General features: G+C 41.3%; 1 protein-coding gene across 2 annotated transcripts in view; it reads left to right on the forward strand.

Moving 5' to 3' along the window:
* SGPL1 (sphingosine-1-phosphate lyase 1) overlaps nt 1-20,129 on the forward strand; it is a 58,618-nt gene that overhangs the window by 504 nt on the left and 37,985 nt on the right. The window contains exons 1-2 of one of the 2 annotated variants that reach the window (XM_011927541.1): nt 3-64; nt 404-473. In XM_011927541.1, the coding sequence (XP_011782931.1) occupies nt 447-473 (27 nt within the window). In that variant the 5' untranslated portion in view covers nt 3-64; nt 404-446. Of the gene's footprint in view, nt 1-2; nt 65-403; nt 474-20,129 lie in introns of those variants that run through there. The other variant, XM_011927546.1, reaches the window with a different exon arrangement.

The raw sequence follows: 20,129 nt of genomic DNA on the forward strand, positions 1-20,129 counted from the left end.
GGGGGGTGACAACGAGAGCGAGGCCGTGCTGCTTCTAAAGGGAGTGCGAGGAGGCAGGACCCTGGCACCCTCGGCACCTTCAGCCCGAGTTAGGTGGCCTGGACTGGGCTCTGCACCCCGATCGCGCGCAGACGGGGCGTTTCCCCTAGTTTCCACCTGGGTGGAATGCTTTGTGGGAGTCTGGGTCTGGATTAGTTTCATCAACTGTGGGAGGGAAACCTAGTTGCAGCAGGATTTTGATTCGCTGGTTTGGGGTGCTGGGGGTGGAGTGTGGTATCTGGGAGTGAAATCTGAGCCTTCAAAGGAGGGAGAGAACCATAACTTGGCTGCTCTGGCGAATCTAGGCGGGCCGGCGAGACAGTTTAAAGCTCTAGACGTAAACAAACCTGGTTCCCTTTTACAGAGTCTGCAAAAGGGGATCGCGGAGAGGAGGCTGGAAGAGGAAGATGCCTAGTACAGACCTTCTGATGTTGGTGAGCCTTTTGCAGACATCCTCCTGGTTCGAAGGCACTTGTCTCCGTTTTTTTTTTTTTTAGTCCAAAGGATCCCAGTGTGTAGATTTCACCTCTGATGCTTACTTTTGGTAGCTGAGCATTTCTGCCACCTTTTATTTTTATTTTATTTTATTTTATTTTGGAGACGAAATCTCACTCTGTTGCCCAGGCTGGGGTGCAGTGGCATGATCTCGGCTCACCGCAACATCTGCCTCCTGGGTTCAAGCGATTCTCCTGCCCCAACCTCCCAAGTAGCTGGGATTACAGGCGCACGCCACCACACCGAGCTAATTTTTGTATTTTTAGTAGAGACGGGGTTCTCCATGTTGGCCAGGCTGGTCTTGAACTCCTGACCTGTGGTAATCCACCTGCCTTGGCCTCTCGAAGTGCTGGGATTCCAGGCGGGAGCCACCGCGCCTGGCCAACCACCTTTTATTTTGGATGAATGATCAGGATGAATAAATAGCTGAGTTACATATATCAATACAGTATATGTAGAACTTAAATTATTGAAGAGTCTTTTTCAAAATTATTATTATTTTTTAATGAGATAGGGTCTTGCTATGTTCCTCAGACTGGAGTGCAGTGGCTATTTACAGGCGTAATCATAGCTCACTGTAGCCTGGAACTCCCATTTCAAGTGATCCTCTTGCTTCAGCCTCTGGAAGAGCTAGGACTAGGAGTACAAGTCACCTCTCCTGGCTTTCTTTTTCACAATTCTTGCAGTTTTAATCCATCCCTTCCCATACTACCAGAGCAGTTTTGAAACCTCTATTATTATGTTTTATCAGGGTCTGCCATATATTGGTTTATCTGAGTGTTTGTCTTCCAGATTAGAGTTATGGTACCTCGGCAGGCAGATTAACATGTCTTCTTTGTTTAGAGATGTGTAAACACCTAGCATGGTGCTCTGAATGTGTTTAACAAAGTGTTTAACAAATGCTTGTTGGATTGAACCAGTCTGAATTTAAGTTCTTTTGTTGGGCAGAGAGGTATGCCTGCTTTAGAGCTGTTTCCTCTCCTCCTGAGATCTTTCCGTGCTATTTTACTGAGCAGGGAAGAATAGCGTTGCTAAGTGCGTTTACCAAAATGACATTTTATTTTTGGGACTTCTGTGATTCCTTATGGGCTTTTTAGTGTGAGAGTTGTGGGGAGTTTATAGCTTTGAAATGGTGGTATAGATAAAGTGTCCAGGTTTAGTTTATTTTTTATTTTTTTGAAATGGTGTTTCGCTCTTGTTGCTCAGGCTGGAGTGCAATGGCACAATCTCAGCTCACTGCAACCTCCGCCTCCTGGGTTCTCCTTCCTCAGCCTCCGGGTAGCTGGAATTATAGGCACACACCACCATGCATGGGTAATTTTTGTATTTTTAGTAGAGATGGGGTTTCGCCATGTTAGCCAGGCTGATCTCAAACTCCTAATCTCAGGTGATCCACCTGCCTCGGTCTCCCAAAGTGCTGGAATTACTTACAGGCATGAGCCGCCGTGCCCAGCCAAGTTTGTTTGTTTTTGTCACTTCTCTGAGTGCAAAATCAGTGGTTTAAAAACAGTTCATTTCTCTCTTTTTATCTCACTATCCTAGAGGGTGGGTTGGTGTCACTGGGAAACTGGCAAAAACTGGTAGTGAGATTTCCTTATACTGGGTACTGACATTGTAGTGGCATAATCTATAAGGTCTGTAGGGTGGATAAAGAAGAGAGAAACTAAGTTTTGATCCGTTGTGATTTGAGGCAGGGAACTAGGATAATTTTAGGTAGTATGTGAGAGACATAGATGAATACTTAGGTTATCCACAGATCCCAATGAAAAGTTCATCTAAGATAGTTTCTTGCCCCAAATTTCATGGATTTTTCAGTTTTAATTAATACCCTTATATAACTTAGAATTCTTATTAAAAGACCACTATGTTAGAAATACTGGAAACTATAAGTAAGCAAAAGGAAAGGGGATTTGGTAATCTCCCCTATCTCCTACATCCCCTTCCTTCCCCTCTACCCCATGCAATAATTTATCACCCAGAAAAAACCACTGTGAGCATCTTGGATAGTTAATGCAGAGTGACTTGTAGCAATTGACAGTTTCTGTTTATCCTCTTACAGAAGGATATGTTTATATAAATTATAGGTTTTAAATATAAGGTATTTCCCCATGCACAGAGATATGCTTTTTACTTCTAGGGTCTGTGCATTTACTTTAACAGTCAGAACAATGACTGCTTTTACTCAGAATATTAACTTTGGAATCATTTTTGTCTTGAGGTATTTCTCTAGCTGTTGCCACCACCTTTCACCTCCTCACCTGTTAATTTAGAATGTTTAGGAGTGTTGCTTTGCTTGTTGCTGTAAGGAATTAATCCACATAGATGCAAGTGACCCTAGGCAATCATCACTTTCTGAAGACAACATATGTGTTGCATAAAGTGCTTTCACTGGAAAAGTTGTCATTCATTCCTTGACTGTAATATATAATACTATTTGGAACTAAATGATAAATAACCAATAACCAAGGCCGGGTTTTCAGTGGCACACTAAATCATCATTCTGTGAGGTGTTTCTGTAACTTACATGATATGTAAGACACATTCTTGGCCCTCCAACTGGGAAGGAAGGACCTAAATGAATGAAAAAATAACCTCAGTGCAGTGCAGCATCTCAGAATTAGAAATAATCTTAGAAGTCATGTGATGCAGCTTCTTTTTGTTTTTTAGAGACAAGGACTCATTCTGATGCCTAGGCTGGAGTGCAGTGGCGTGATCTCAGCTTACTGCATCCTTGATCTCTGAGGCTCAGATGATTCTTCCACCTCAGCTTCCTGAGTAGCTGGGACAACAGGCACATGCCACCATGCCCGGCTGATTTTTGTGTTTTTTTGTAGAGATGGTAGTTCGCCATGTTGCCCAGGCTGGTATCTAGTTCCTGGGCTCAAGGGATCCAGCCGCCTGCCTTGGCCTCCCAAAATGCTGGGATTACAGGCGTGAGCCACTGCACCTGGCCTGTGGTGCAGCTTGTATTATACACGAATCCGTTGAAGAGTGTCTCTGATAAATGGATATCCAGTCTCTCATCTTTTCTGCTAATGGAATAAGTGAGCAAAAGCTGGGAAACAATGCAAGGTGGATTCAGGAATAGTAATGTTAACTCTGATAGCTAATATTTATTGATCGTGTATTACATGTTAAGTGTAGGAATACTGTACTTATATTTCACAAAAACCTTTTGGTATCATTCTTTTACAGGTGAAAAACTAGGCCTGTAGAGGGTAACCACAGCAGTTGAGTGGTGGAGTCAAGTTTGACCTCAGTTGGTCAGATCCCTCCCTCTTGCCTACTTTGTGTGCTTACCCCTGGTAAGGGTAGAGGTTGCTGACCATTATGACTAATGGGAGAGGGTCTGTGTGGAGCAGATGGGGTAGGATAGCTCCGCCCTCTAGGGGGCACTTTGGGAGTGGGGGACTGTGGGAGGAGGGAATCTTTTTTCTTCTAGTGTAGTCTTGTCTGAAAATACATGTTTTATTATTAACTCTTGTTTGTTGGGTCAGGCGTGGTGGCTCATGCCTGTAATCCCAGCACTTTGGGAGGCTGCGGCGGGCAGAGCACTTGAGGCCAGGTGTTCTAGACCAGCCTGGCCAACATGGCAAAACTCTGTCTCTACTAAAAATACAAAATTAGCTGGGCATGGTGGCACACGCTTGTAATCCTGGCTACTCGGGAGGCTGGGGCTAGAGAATTGCTTGAACCCGGGAGGTAGAGGTTGCAGTGAGCTGAGGCTGCACCACTACACCCTAGCCTGGGCAACAGAGCGAGACTGTCTCAAAAAAAAAAAAAAATTGTGTTTTATTTTCCTTTATGTCGCATTTAACGAATTATATTGAAATGTTAAAATTTGTGTCTGCAGATACAGTATTATAATCTTTAAATGCTATTTCAGAATAGCAAAAGGGCATTACAGAATATTTGTTATAAAAAAAGGACTTTGGGTCATAGGGTTGAAAACTACTTCTGTGGACAGTATGCTGTGAGAGAAAACCTGGAGATGACTTGGAGTCCACATATACCAAGCCTTGAATCCGGACTGATGGGCTCAGGCTATCAGCCCTCAGTGTGTTCCTGCCCTCAATTTTGTCCTCATTTGATTAGGATCGTTTGCTTGCTTTTTTCCATTTGCTGTATGTGGCATGTCATAGACTGCAATACTTTCCACCTGTGTCTCATAGAGAATAAAATGGGTATGTTCATCTGCTGAGAGTTGTGATGATGTCAGAGGGAATTCAAGTCAGGTAGCTTTTTTTAATTTTTTAAATTTTTTTTAGTAGAGACGGGGTTTCACCATGTTAGCCAGGATGGTCTCGATCTCCTGATCTCGTGATCCGCCCGTCTCGGCCTCCCAAAGTGCTGGGATTACAGGCTTGAGCCACTGCGCCTGGCCAAGTCAGGTAGCTTTGTAGCAGCCTTTCTCCCCTCTTGGCAACCATTCTTTTTATTCATACTCTCCTCCTTGGTGCTAAAGGGTGGTATCACTTTGCAAGTTGCCAAATATTTGTAGTTTTTAAGAAAAACGTACTTTATAAAACCAGTCTACCCCTTAGGTGGCTTTTTTCTTGTCCCATTGGAAAATGATGACTAAATTAGCTGGTATTCATAGATGAATCAAGATTAGCATGTGCAGCCTGGTAGTGCTAGGTGGCGTTTGAGTGATAATTACTTATCTAGGGCAGTGGTTCTTGAGTAGGGGCGATTTTGCCTTCCGGGTGACATTTGACAATGTCTAGAGACATTTTGGGTTGTCACACCTGAAGGGTTCTGCTGGCATCTGGTGGGTAGAGGCTAGGGATGCAGCTAAACATCCTACAATGCAGAGTTTCCCGCGAACAAGAATTATCTGGCCTAGAGTATCAATAGTGGTGAGAAACTGGTCTGAAGTTTCTTACCATAGATACCTGGATATCTGTGTAGTCTGTGCTTTCATATGGCTGAGGGAATGATTCCCTTTTTGGAGGTTAACATGTCTCTTATTGTCTCACTTGGGGTTATTTTGCCCATAGGTCAAGCCCTGGTGCTCAGGAATGTATATTGGAGATGGTGGAGCATCATCTTCTATAGTAGTGCAGAATTCTTCTTTTTGTTTTTGTTTTGAGATTTGTTTTGAGACGGAGTCTGGCTCTGTCACCCAGGCTGGAGTGCAGTGGCGTGATCTCGGCTCACTGCAAGCTCCGCCTCCCGGGTTCACGCCATTCTCCTGCCTCAGTCTCCCGGGTAGCTGGGACTACAGGCGCCCGCCACCACGCCCAGCTAATTTTTTTGTATTTTTTTTTTTTTTTTAGTAGAGATGTGGTTTCACCGTGTTAGCCAGTATGGTCTTGATCTTCTGACTTTGTGATCCGCCCTCCTAGGCCTCCCAAAGTGCTGGGATTACAGGCGTGAGCCACCGTGCCAGGCCAGCAGTATAGAATTCTTAAGAAATGCTTTCCTTTGCAACATTTCTGCATCACTCTTTTCTTGATTTGCAGACAGCAAGCTTCCCTCAGTTTTGTTTTTGGGATTCAAAAATTGAATCTTTCCAGGTTCCTGAGTGTCTTTGTCTGTGACCCTTGAATCTCTTTCAGGGATGCTTTCTTTCTGAATCTCAAATGGGATTTAAGCAATAAACTGAAAGATTGACCTTAGTAGCTCTGTTCTATTATTTGAGCCTTGTGTCTTGTTTGTAGGATTTGCTAGAAGAAAGGGAAAATTCATTGGGATTGTTGATAGGACGTTAAAAAATTTGTTGACATTTGAGTGGCCGTTGCAGGGTAAGCACTGTATTTGGCATTCTCCCAATGTTGTAAATGAAACAGATCTATAATCATTTCCACAGCCTTTGGTTTAAAGGAAAAGGGAGTTATAAACAGAATCCGAATCCCAGTATTTGACTTAGCTTTTCAGTCTACGTGTCAGGAATTTTTAGTAATATTTACCTTCTTAATTAGATTTTATACAGTGTAATATTATATACAGTTTGTGCACATTGGTGGCAGAATTGAGAATCAGCCTGGGTTTAAGAATTTCCATAGGGAATTGATGTGAATCAGTCTGTATGCGTAAACGTACAGAACCCAGTTACTGAGAGAAAACCATGCTGTGGGGAAAGGGGAGATGGGGGCCCTCTGAGAAGATGGAATAGTGAAGACTGCGAGTAGTTTGTGGATATATCAGTCATATCTTGGCATAATCCAACAGTGTACTAAGGGATCAAGGCACTATTTACAAGGCTGAGCAGATTTAAGGAAAACATCTAGGTGAAACATCTAGGGGCTTGCTAGCAACAGGAGGGCCATTATCATCACTCTTTTTTTTTTTGAAATGGAGTCTTGCTCTGTCGCCCAGGCTAGAGTGCAATGGCTCTTGGTTCACTGCAACCTCCGCCTCCCGAGTTCAAATGATTCTCCTGCCTCAGCCTCCCGAGTAGTTGGGATTACACTCTTAAGCCTGTGAGAGGGCAAGGAAGGGAGTAGTTCCTGGAACTTTGAGAGAGTTGGGATGAAGGAGAAGGTAACCTGTAGGAATGCCAGCCAGTGACCCAGCAGGAAAGGAATCAAGGGGAATAAATACTGGAAACTCTTTTCCTACCCTCTGATCTCCTGCTGTAGCCTCCCATTGGTCTAACACAACTGGAAACCAGAGGTTAAGGAGTGTGGTTGATTTAATTCAGAGGGTGGCATCTGCAGGCACATAGCCGAGCTGGAAAACGCTGGATGGAGGATCTGGAGGAGGAGGTCATCTGGAGGGGAGAACACCCAGCATGGTGGAGTTGAGGTCAAGTTTGTCTTAAAAGGCACAAGTGAGGAGATAATTCTTGAACAGAATCTTGAAGGCGGATAGGATCTGGATTATTATAGAAAGGGAATGTTCCCACTGATTTTAACAGGACAGATTCAGAGGCACACAGTTGCCACAGCTTTGGCAAGCCCAGAGCTGCTTTGTTCCAGTAGTAGCCTTAGAATCTTAATTGCCTGAAGGGCCTTTAGAAGTCCTGCAGTCCAGCTTTCTTGCTGCCTAGGGATCCCTCTACAATGCCCTGTCAGGAGTGAAGGCTACATGCTTTCTCAGGGAGTTCTTTCCACTGTTGGACAGCTTTAAGTTTTAGAAAAGTTTTCGTGTGTCCAGATCATTGAATGCATCAGCTAGAATTAGCTTTGAGTGTATATAACAGAACAACCTAAAGTAATAGAGATTTTTTAGAAGATATAAATATATTTCTTTAAGAGAAAACTGTCCCGGCGCGGTGGCTCAAGCTTGTAATCCCAACACTTTGGGAGGCCAAAGTGGGTGGATCACTTGAGGCCAGGAGGTCAAGATCAGCCTGGGCAATGTGGTAAAACTCCGTCTTTACTAAAAATACAAAAATTAGCCGGGTGTGGTGGTGGGCACCGGTAATCCCAGCTACTCAGGAGGCTGAGGCATGAGAATCGCTTGAACCTGGGAGGTGGAGGTTGCAGTGAACCGAGGTCACACTACTGCACTCCAGCCTGGGTGACAGAGTGAGACTCTGTCTCAAAAAAATTACAACACAATACAATACAGTACAACACAACAATACAGTACTACAATACAATAGAATACAATGCAATACCAATACAGTTCCATGCCATGCCACGCCATGCCGATAAGGCCATTCCTGGGTCTTTGAGGCACCAGGCTGCTTCTGTCTTGTCATTCTGCTATCAGTAGTGCATCCCCTCTGGGGCCAGGGTAGCTGCCTGGGGCTCCACCTGTCAGGTTCGTGTTTCATTCGTGAAGAGGAAGAGGAAAGGGAAGAAGAAGGGCTTGCCCTCCATTTTAATTAAAAATTATTTTGGAATTTATTATACGTGCAGAAGAGTATAGAAAGCACATATCTACATTTTAATGAACAATAAGAAAACGACAATACCAGATTAGGAAATAAACCATTTATCTCTAACTCTGTACGCTCCACCCTGTTACAGATATTTTCTTTCTTCCCCTCTTGGGATAACCCTGTCCTGACTTTTATAATTATTCCCTTGCCTTTTTAAAAATAGTTTTGACCACCTGTGTATGCATCCTAAGTTTAGTTTTTTTTTTTAAACTTGATGTAAATGGATACATATGTATTTTTATTTTTGTAATTTTCCTGTGTTGCTCAGTATTCATGAGATCCATGTTATTGCACGTAGTTTAAGTTCATTTTTATTGCTGTATATATAGTATTTTATTGTGTGACTAAACTGCAGTTATCCATTTGGCTTTTAATTCATATTTGGGTTGTTTCCAATTTGAGGCTTTTTCAAACATTACTGTTATGAACGTTCTTATATAACAAGTGATCACAAGTACAAGAGTTTTTCTGGGATTTATGCCTAGGAGTGGAATTGCTGATTGTAAAGGCGTACATGCCTAACTTCACTAGATAGTGTTAAGCTTTTTTAAAGAGGCCAATACAATTTATACCACTATCAACAATATATGAGAGTTATATCCACCCAACTTGGCAAACCTGATATTTATAAAGCTTATTTTTTGCCAGTCTGGTAAGCAGATAAATGTAATTGTAATTTCCATATGCATTTCCTGATAATTGATGTGGTTAAGTACCCTTTTCAATGTTTACCAACCACTTGGATTTTCTGTTTTGTGGCTGCCTCTTCAAGTTATATGCCTTGTCAATTATTTCTCCTTTTTAGTTCTATTATTAATAGATTTTGCTGTATATTTGCTGAGGTTTTGTTACTAGGTGCATTCAGATTTAAAATTATTATATCTTGTAAGTTGAACTTTTCATATAATTTGCTTTTTGACATAACGTAATATAGCTACATCAGCTTTTTGTCATGAAATAGGAAACTGCAAATGTATGACAAATGAATGAGTTGCCTGTTAGTATAGGCAGAAACTGCAGAACAGTCCTAGCTCGTTATTCAGGCTTTATGTATCAGTGATTTGTTCTGTTATCCCATAAAGTGAATGAGTCATTTTTGAGTTTAAAAAAATCATAGGGCTTTTTTTTTTTTTGAGGTCCAATTTGCATACAGTAAAAGGCATAAATCTTAATTATCCAGGTCAGTAAATATTTATGTATGAATATACTCCCAGATCAAGATATTAAACATTTCCAGCACTCCAGCCAGCTTCTTAAGTCCCTTCCCAGTTGAAATCTACCAAAGGTTTTGCTTAGTTTTGCTTATTTTGAACTTTACGTAAAGTGGAAACATACAGTGTATTCTCTTTTGTGAGTGGCCTTTTCGCTCAACATTGTGTTTGTGAGATTCAGTCATGTTCTTAGGTAGCATTAGTTTTTCTTTCTTGTTGCTGTGTAGTGTTACAATGTATAACTGTATTGTAACGAATTTGTTCTGTAGTTGTAGAACATTTATGTTTCTAGTTTTTTGGCTATTGTGAATGACACTGCTGCCTTCTTGAACATGTCCTGGTAAACATAAAACGTAGAGTTGCTGTGTGGTAATGTGTGCTGCCAGATTTCCAAGGTGGTTGTACTAATTTACACTCCCAGAGAGTTTTAATATATAACTTATTGATTTAGCTTTGGGCAGCAAATGTTAAATTTCTGTCATCTACCACACATGGAGGAGAGCACTGAGAGCTCTTTCCTGAAGCAGTATAGGCACTTTTATTTTATTTTTTATTTTTATTTTTTTCTGAGACAGGTTTTCACCCTGTTGCCCAGGCAGGAGTGCAGTGGTACGATCATGGCTCCCTGTAGCCTTGAATTCTGGGGCTCTTACCATCCTTATTGAGAAGCCTTGGCTTCCTAAAGTGCTGCAATTATGAGTGTGAGCCACCGTGCCCAGCCTGTACAGGCAATTCTAAACTATGAAATGCCCTTCCTTTTCTGTAATTTCCCCAGAGAGCAAAGCCTACTGCATTCTTGTTTATCTAGTCTATAAATGTTAATACACAATTGATGGGAACAAAGCAACCTTAGTTTTTTTTAAGTATGAAAAGGGTCGTGTTAAGGGCAGAATTTAAAATATTTGTAGTAGTTAATTCTCAGGTTAGAATCATAATCTTCTAGAATGCTTTAGATTTTAAGTGGCTATTGTAGTAACACTTTATACTCAATATTGGGGGACCATGTTGTTTGGAGGCTTTCGCTGAAGCATTTAATTTCATTCTTTTGAATTCATTTTGGCAGATGGGTCTAAAAAGGAATAGATCAATTCTATATTGAGTTCCAGTCTTAATGGCACCGAGTCTTTGAGACAATTGAGGCAAATTGAAAATTCTGTTTTCACATTCTTCTGAAAGGGGATGTAAGGCAACTATGAGGATGCCATGGTAAGTCTGCTCCCTGTCTGGCTGTATTGGGCCAGTGTGGAAGAAGGCCTGAGACTCTGTTACTCAGCCCTTTCTGAAAACGTTTTCAAATGCTTTCCCAAGATTCATGACCACAGGAGCCAACAGTCTGTTTGGATGACTGAAAACACAGAGCTTTATGATCTGTAAAGGTAGCAGGTAACTGATTTAATCCTGTTTTTATAGGTGGGCCAGAGGGCACTCGAAGCCTTCTGATTGATTTAATAGATTGTTGAAGGTTAAGAGTTGACTTAACATCTTTCTTAGAAAACTGAGAAATAGCTCATTACTAGGTATGTTTTATTATCACCATCCGTAAGAAAATACAACATGGGCATGGGAATCAAACTACCTAAAGCCTCTTCCAGGTTCTTTGTGACTGGGAAGGTTGCTTTTCCTTGTTGCTTATTGAAGAGAAAAGGAAAATGTTTATCATCAGAGAATTCAGGTTCACTAAATATTTAATGAGTGTTTATTATCTGCAGTCATTTTCTTATTACCTTATCTCATTTAATATTCACAAACAACCCTGTGAGTGGATGGTGGTATCTTTTTTTTCCTCCTGAACTTTTTGTTGAATTATCCCAATGGCATCTATTTTTGCAGATGAGCAAAATCCAGTTGCATAGAGGTTTAGTGTTGTGCCACACATCACACAGCTTCGAAGTGAGAGCGAAAATTAGAGCCGAAGGTTTTGATTACCAGTCCAGACTTTCTAGGACACCACAGCTGCCTTTCTGTAGAACACATTAACATGACTCTCAAAGTCCACAAGAGTAGTGGTGAAGTGACAGTTCAGAGGAATACTCAAAGGTCACTGTCCTTTTCAGATATCTGTGTAGTTGCTACAGTATGTGCTTAGGAATCGCTGGGAAAAAAATAATATTCTTTAAAAGTTCATCATTTTAGCAGTTAATAATCCTGGTTATAAACGTGTAAAAATATACCTTTAGAGAAGTTATTCTTAGGTAGTTATGGTTGCTTTCATTTGGAGTCTAGAGGTTTACTCTCTGTTTCTGGAATTGCATTTTCTGCGTGCTTGGCACATTTAGAAACTTTTTCAGAAGGCCTTTTAAATTTTATTTTTTATTAAAAGAGAGCCTGTGAATCCAAAGAATCTTAGGTGGTTTCTTAGCTGAAGGGACATTTGGTGAACACAAATGGAATTGTTAGGTCATGATGCTTTTTTAAGTGTACAGCTCTTTTGTATATTCACAGTTGTGTGTATATTCACAGTTGTGTGTATATTCACAGTTGTGTGTATATTCACAGTTGTGTGTATATTCACAGTTGTGCAGCCATCCTCACGGTCAGTTTTAGGACGTTTTCCAAAGAAACCCAGTACTCAGCAGTCACTTCCTTATTTCCTTCTCACCAGTACTCGGCAACTACCAGTCTACTTTCTGTAGATTTGCTTTGTCAGGACACTTCATGTAAACAGAATCATAAAGTAAATATGTGGTCTTTCCTGATTGACTTTTTTCACTTAATGGTTTCAAGGTTCATCCGTGTTGGAGCATGGATCAGAGCTGCACTCCTTTTTATTGCAGTTAGAGGGCTTTTCCTACAGAATTTTAAGTAACAGATATATCTAACAATGTCTCTTGTTCTCACCTACAGGAGACACAGGGTCTTGGGCTTACTTTACCTATATAGGACCTTTGGTAATACTGAGGCTATTTCTATGATTTATTGTAGAACAGAAGTTATTAACTGGGGAATATGGACCCTTGTGACTGGCCTTTGGGATGTCCTGAATTCTTTGTAATTATATAAGATTTTATGTTTGCAAGCATTTTCTGGGGGTTAGAGGAGTCTTTGGAACAGCAGAGATCTCTAGCTTTTGTTAAAAGATAATTTTCAAAACTAATATCCTGACTCTCATACAGATATAAAATGAACATATGTTGAATATTTTATTTTACTCCAAAAGAGGAAACCAGGCAGATGTTATAACTGGTTCAAAGGGAAAGTCCAAAGAGCTGCTGATTTATAGATCAGGAATATCAAATGAATGTGCAAATAGAGGCAAAACAGCTCTCTGTCCTAGGGCGAGGAAAGTCAGCTGAACCTTTCCCTGGCAGGGCAGAATTTGCATATTTAGAGATCTAGATTACTTTGCACTGCTGTCAGTTATCTACAACTTTCAGAACTGTAAACAGCCTTCTTATAATCAGAATCTGGTAACCCAGAGGGGCATCCCAGATAATGCATAATTTTTCATTGGAAGCCATAGGGAAAAGCACTCTCTCTCCTGTACTCTCACACCCCGACAATCAACATGGAAGACTTACGTGACCAAACGTATGGGATTTTTTTCCGCACACGCCAAGCAGTAGACATCACTGGGTGTCCTCTAATTCAATTCTGACACCGTCTACCTGGAGATAGCGTCAGATCTTACGGGTTGAGGGCTCAGTCCCCAAGACTTCCCCAACCTCAACCTGTCGCAAGTCTGGTCCTTTAAAATGTCTGACTGACTGTCTTCAAGCTGAGATTCCCACAACCTCCTCTTGGATTCGATTAATTTGCTGGAACAGCTCACAGAACTCAGGGAAACATTTACTTAGGTTTACAGGTATATTTTAAGGGACACTGCAAAGGTTACAAATGAAGAGATGCATGGGGTAAGGTATAGGGAAAGGGGTGTGGAGCTTCCATGCCTCCCCGGGTGCGCTACCTTCCAGGAACCTCCATGTGTTCAGCTATTCAGAGGCTCTCTGAACCCTGTCCTTTTGGGTTTTTATGAAAGCTTCATTACATAGGCATGATTGACAACCATGTAGAAATATGACTGGACACAGGAGGCATGATCTCATACTAATAGACTGACCGGAAACCCAGCACAGCCTGTCTGTTCAGGTTCTTGTTGGCCTTTCTGTGCAGCCTTCCTTCCCCAGAATATGGGGCACAACCCTCCCAGGAATAAGGGTTTTTTGGCCCACAATTGGACTGGAGTCTTGCCTTGATACGGGTAAAAGGAGCACAGGAGGTCGAGAGAGATTCTGTTTCCTGAGGCCCAAGGTGCCCCAACATTATAACAGAAGACTGTAACAAGGGCTATGGGGTTATGAACCGGGAACCGTGGATGAAAGCCAATGTATACATATAACATCACAGAAGCACACTTTCCCGCGCACTTTCAACAGATATCACAAAGTTTGAAACTCTTCCAAATATTAATTTTAAATTAAATTTACTCAGCTGCTTACTTCAGCTTTTAAAAGTAGGTTCTTGGTAATTTCGAAGGTGCACTTTCCAAAGGGTGTTTAAATAGGTTGAAGGTCAGAGTCCTAGGGATAGGTCCCTGCTTATTCTTTTGAGCAGGCTTACATGTTGGAAATCTCTAGAGAAATAGCTTTAGTTAGGTTACACTTCTCTGCAAATATTAAGTATTTCTCCTCTCTAATAGCAGGGTGACTATTGTAGGGAAGGAATTTCTATAAACGGTTATGAAAAGTCTAAGTGTCTTAACTCCGTGACAAAGACAGAGAATTCTGTTAGTAAGATACGTATGGGACGGGAGAAGTCAACTAACCTCTGCCCTTCTTCCTCAGTCTTGATATGCTCAGAGAAGTTAAGACTTCTTTCTGTGTGAGAAATGTGGGATCTTTTCCACTAGATCTTGCTTATTATCCAAGAAAATTATCATTTCTAGTTTTTAGAGAATGATGAAACTCGTTTGTACTTTGAAATATAACCTCTATACATGTGCACAGTAAGTCATTTAGCTATTTATTGTTGGAGACTCTGGGAGTTCCTAGCAAACTTAGCAACATTCCATGTGCAAATTTATATATTTTTCCCCCCATATCTTACCTGCTTGCCTTAGGCTGGGAGTCTGTTTTCCTATGTGACTGGTAATTGCTCTTACCTCTGTGTCCTTCAGTGTGTTGCTCTGCTTATTGAATTCAGTTTTATGCATTTTAGTCTTCTCTCCTAGTATAGGCTCCTCCTGATACTTTTAAAAATGTATTTCAGAAGAGAGGTGCTCAGAATTGTTACTTAACAGAATCAGCGTCTGCGTTCACTTGTCTTGACCACAAGTAAATTAATAAAGTGACCATTTAGCAGTGTTTCGGGTTCAGCTTTTAGGAACTTACAAGCTTTAGTTTTCCATGAGTGCGCTTCTGATGACTTGGAAACATTTCATAAATGTGTCCTTTCTGTGGCCAAGATGTTTTTCTTATTTCAGGGATGGAAAGATGCTTTGGCTGAATACTCCTGTGCTAAGTGTAGAGCAGTTAGTGCTTAGGGAATGGTGCCAAGTGTACATATCTGGTAAGGCCTGGCTAGAAGGGAAAATGTAGACTCTTAAACTTTTTGAGACCAACTTCTCAGATACTGGATCTCTTGACTCACATAGTGGAATTTTGGGGGAAGTATGTGGTTTTCTTTTTGTCTCCTAAGAATTGCTGATTCAGTTTCCTCAAACATTTCTCATAGTCACTACTGGTTGCTTGGAATGGCTGTCTGGTTTTGTTGCTCAGTTCTTCTTTAATGACCCAAGGAGATTTTCCCTTTCGGGTTGTGATGTGTTTTTGATGATAAACTTTAATGCCTTTGGAGGCTATAAAGACAATAGTGTTTTCTTAACTGTTTACTTGAGTTCTGTAGACTGTAATATGAAAGAAAATCAGATTAAATTAGCTTTGCTTTCTGTGTTTTTTTGGGGGGTGGTGCAGAAGTTGATAAGGATAAATATACTAACTCTCTGAGTCTCTTCTGTATTTTAACTTCACTCCCTAACCTGAAGCTGAGTCCTTAGAGTAACATTTGAACTGGGTAGAACAGATTTTTGTTTTCCTCAACAGCCCATTCCCGCTTTAAAGCTCAGATTTATGGTCCTTCTGGAAGAAGTATTGAGTGTTGAATAGTTCAGGAAAACAAATAACAAATTCTGTCGTCTTTGCAAGATTGTGGGGTAGAAGATTTTGATTTTGATTAATATCTGGCCAAAGAAAAAATATTAGCCAGGAACAATGATTTGATATCTAGTAGAGTGACGTGACTGGGCCCTGACTTCTAACACTTCCCAGGAAGGCTTGGTGGGTATCTTTTCACCACTACCTGAATACCGGGTAGCCATTACGTTTGGTGATTGGCTGTCAGTAGTATGTTAAGTCAGCTACTGGGTCATCTTTTAATGAAAGAAAAGGATGGGGAAGAGAAGCGATTCTTAAGCAGGGTTGCCTGTCAGAATCAGCTGAGGGAGGTTTACAAAATACACATTCTGCACTCAGTGACCCTCTGGGTGGGGTATTCTGACCAGGAAGATGATTCATTCCAGGAATCGTGCTCCTTGGATGATATTGATGGACCCCACTGGCTTCGTGGAAAGAACATTGAAGAAGAAGTTAGATTCTCATGGGAGCTGTGCCTCTGGTTTGAAACCAGGGAAGGCACATTTTGGTATTAGTCTCTGGCCTCAGTTTCTTCATCACTGAAATGAGATTGGATGATAGGTGGTCTCTAAGTTTCCTTCAGACAGTAACATTTTGTGATTTTGAAGACAACTCTTCTGAAGTACTTTTCAAACTAATTTCTTTCCGTCTTTCTTTTGTAAGCAGGTAAGTAGTTTGAGTGTAAGTCTCTAGCTCAGAGAAGAATGAAGTTTGCCGTTCAAGGAGGCCGTACGATAGCAGTTCACTTCCCCAAAATGCTCAGCCCTCGTGGGACGCTTTTAGGTCATCTGGAAGTTCTGTATGCCTTCATTGGGAGTGTAGTGAAGATGAGAGCCTTTCCTTTGGCTCTTGGAGTAAACTGGCTGACAGGACTGTGAGAACTGTTGGTCTCCTGATTTGTGCCACTGATAGTTTGGCTCTGGAAAACTAGGCAGTGGAAAAAACAATGCATTTTGAACCAGAAGATTTGAGTCCCGGCTCCACTATTTCCGAGCTTTGTGACCTGTAGGCCTCAATGTCTTCATCTGTGAAGGACAGATTCAGCTCTGATGGCCTATGATGTGATGAACCTTGTGAACTTGTAGGCAGAGTGCCGCTGTGTGCAGAGTCCAGTTACAGTTAACCAGCCATTCTCCTCTGCAGATTCAACCCACTGCCACTGCGTCTTGTTAAGCTTAAATAGGATAGATGTGGGAGAGGGGGCAGAAACATCCTAGGATCTTGCAAAACAAAACTGTCAAAAGTATAGGCAATATCATAATTACTTTACTTTATTTGAATAAATGTTGAGTTCCTGGTGTGTTGAAGATGCTGTTTTAGGCAGTGTAGGAGATATAAGACTTATATCCTTCTCCTAATTTGTACTCCAATCAGCACCTGTTACCATAGAGAGTTCATATATTAAAATTATTTGGTTATTCTCCCTAACCAGAGTTGAATTCTTTCCTTCTAGGACAAATTAACTGACAATGCAATAGGCTAATGCAGTTTGACCCTGAGTGACTCTTGAGAAATACCCTGATTTGAGGCACACTGGAAATGTGGCACATTAGAAATGCCAAGAAGAGGCCGGGCACAGTGGCTTACGCCTGTAATCCCAGCACTTTGGGAGGCCGAGGCGGGCAGATCATGAGGTCAGGAGATCGAGACCATCCTGGCTAACATGGTGAAACCCTGTCTCTACTAAAAATACAAAAAATTAGCCGGGCATGGTAGCAGGCGCCTGTAGTCCCAGCTTCTCCAGAGGCTGAGGCAGGAGAATGGCGTGAAACCAGGAGGCGGAGCTTGCAGTGAGCCGAGATTGTGCCACTGCCCTCCAGCCTGGGTGACAGAGCAAGACTCTGTCTAAAAAAAAAGAAATGCGAAGAAGACATTGTACAGGAGAGTGAAGGGGAACTATCTGTAGGGAAGTAGCTTTCCCGGAAACTTGCCTCTATAATGAAGCTATAGAGATCAGTGAAATCATTAGGGCATTACTGTTTTGAACATTTCCTCAAGTGAATAAAGGACTTACACTCAGGGCCCTGTGTCTCTGTTGTGGCCCAGCAAGCTATATTCAGACAAGGAGTCAGTTTGAGAGGTACAAGTTGTTACGGAAGCCCGAGGAAACTGGTTTGTGTGCACTTCAGTTTTGACGATACAACCTTCACTCACTTAGCACTGTGCAATAATCCACTGAGCAAAATTGCCACATTTTCCTTGGCAGAGAATCTGTGTGCCTGTGGCAGTTCAAAAATTATTTGTAGAGTGGGTCAGCCTGTCAGCAGGAATGTTTTTCTTTGATCTTCAGCCTGTTTTTCTTTAATGTGAGCAAAACAGTAAAGAGACAACATATTGGAATATCTTGTTGGTTCCCCTGTTTGGCTTTACTTACAGTTCTTTGGTTTTCTTCTTTTAGGTCATACTTTTCCAATTAGTATGTAGATATTTATAATGTTTTGAAGCCTGAGAGATGGTTCCAATATCTTGTGGAATTCAGCTCTGAGTATGAAGTCCTGACTTTGCCTCTTTCTGTAAGTTTGACCCAGCAAGTCACTTAACCTTTCTTGACTTCAGTTTTCTCCGTCTATAAAGTGATACTACACAGTGGTTTTTTTTCTTTTCTTTCCTTTTTCCCTTTCCTTTTCCTTCCCTCTCCCTTTCCTTCTCCCTTTGCCTTTCCCTTTCACTTTCCTGAGATAGAGTCTCACTCTGTTGCCCAAGTTGTATTGGAGTGCAGTAGCATGCTCATAGCTCAATGAGGCCTCAAATGCCCAGGCTCAAGTGATCCTCCTGCCTCACCCTGCCGAGTAGCTGGGACTACAGGAGTGTGCCACCATGCCTGCTTTTTTTTTTGTCTGTTTGTTTTTTAAATTTTTTTTGTAGGGATAGGATCTTGTTATGTTGCTCAGGCTGGTCTTGAATTCCTGGCCTTAAGGGATCCTCCTGCCTTAACCTCTCAAAGTACTGGGATTACAAGTACTTTATAATGTGTAAATGACCTGTACATTCTTAATCTAATAGCCTCATGAAGTTATAAAGTACAAATAAAACAACATGAAAGCCATTTAGAGTTTTAAAGTTATATAAGGCTATGTATTCTCATTAAATTAAATTTTAATAAATTTAAAAGATAAAATTATTTTTTATAAAATAAATTTATTTTAAAAATTTTAATTACTTTAAAAAGTTAATGCTTTTTTTTTTTTTTGGAGACAGTCTTGCTCTGTCACCCAGGCTGGACTGGAGTGCAGTGGTGCGATCTTGGCTCACTGCAACCCCCGCCTCCCAGGTTCAAGCGATTCTTATGCTTCAGCCTCCCGAATAGCTGGGACTGCAGGTGTACACCATGTCTGGCTAATTTTTGTATTTTTAGTAGAGACAGGGTTTCCCCATGTTAGCCGGGCTGGTCTCAAACTCCTGACCTCAGGTGGTCTACTCGCCTTGGCCTCCCAGAGTGCTGGGATTAAAGGTAGGAGCCACTGTGCCTGGCCAAATTAAAAAGTTAATACTTTTTAAGTGCTTCACTCCTTCCTGTGCATGTTGTCATGGCCTCTTTTTCTAAATTAGTTTTATTCTATCTGTAATTGGGGGTCACCAAATCTTTGAGTTTTAGAGGGAAGAGAAAGTTTTTAATGAAACAAGTGGGTGAACTCTGATCCCTATAAAATATTGCCTTAATGCAGTAGGCACTCCAAAAATAATTGTTGAATGACTGAAACTCTTAAACAGCAGTAGGCATATGTATAGCAGAGACAACATTACAGAGCAGAGCTCTTTCTAAGTTGGCATGGTAGATAGCTTTGAGGGACTACCTGAATGGAGATGCCATTGCTGTTGAGTAAAACAAGTATACATGGTGTCTTAGTCCATTTTCTGCTGTGATAGCGGAATACCACAGATTGGGTAATTATAAACAATAGAAGTTTATTTGGCTCATGGTTCTAGAGGCTGGGAAGTCCAAGAGCATGGCACTGATATCTGGTGAGGGCCTTCTTGCTGAATAATAACATGGCAGAAGGGCAAGTGAGCACGCGAGCTATAGGGGATGGGCCAAGACATCATCCTTTATCAGGAGCCCACTCCCAAGATAATTGCATTAATATACTCATGAGGACATAACACTCCTAATCTAAGTCACCTGTTAAAGATCCCACCTCTCAACACTGTTATAATGGCAATTAAATTTCATTGTGAGTTTTAGGGGGGACACTCAAATCATAGCAGGTAGTTAGCCCTGTTGAGTAATGGAGAAAGGATTGTATTAGCTCCAAGGAAAGATGCATCATCCAGTGTGGGTCTGGAAATGTTTGCCAGAGGACTTTTCTCTTTTAGTAATATTCATTTGTAGAATGTTTCTTTAGGTATAAATTGATGCTGAAGTAATTTAATAAGGAAAAAAATCACTGCCTAATTGGTATTTGGTCACGAGCAGTACCAGTT

Source organism: Colobus angolensis, unplaced genomic scaffold (genome assembly GCF_000951035.1).
Source record: "Colobus angolensis palliatus isolate OR3802 unplaced genomic scaffold, Cang.pa_1.0 Scaffold12, whole genome shotgun sequence".
Lineage (NCBI taxonomy): Eukaryota > Metazoa > Chordata > Mammalia > Primates > Cercopithecidae > Colobus > Colobus angolensis.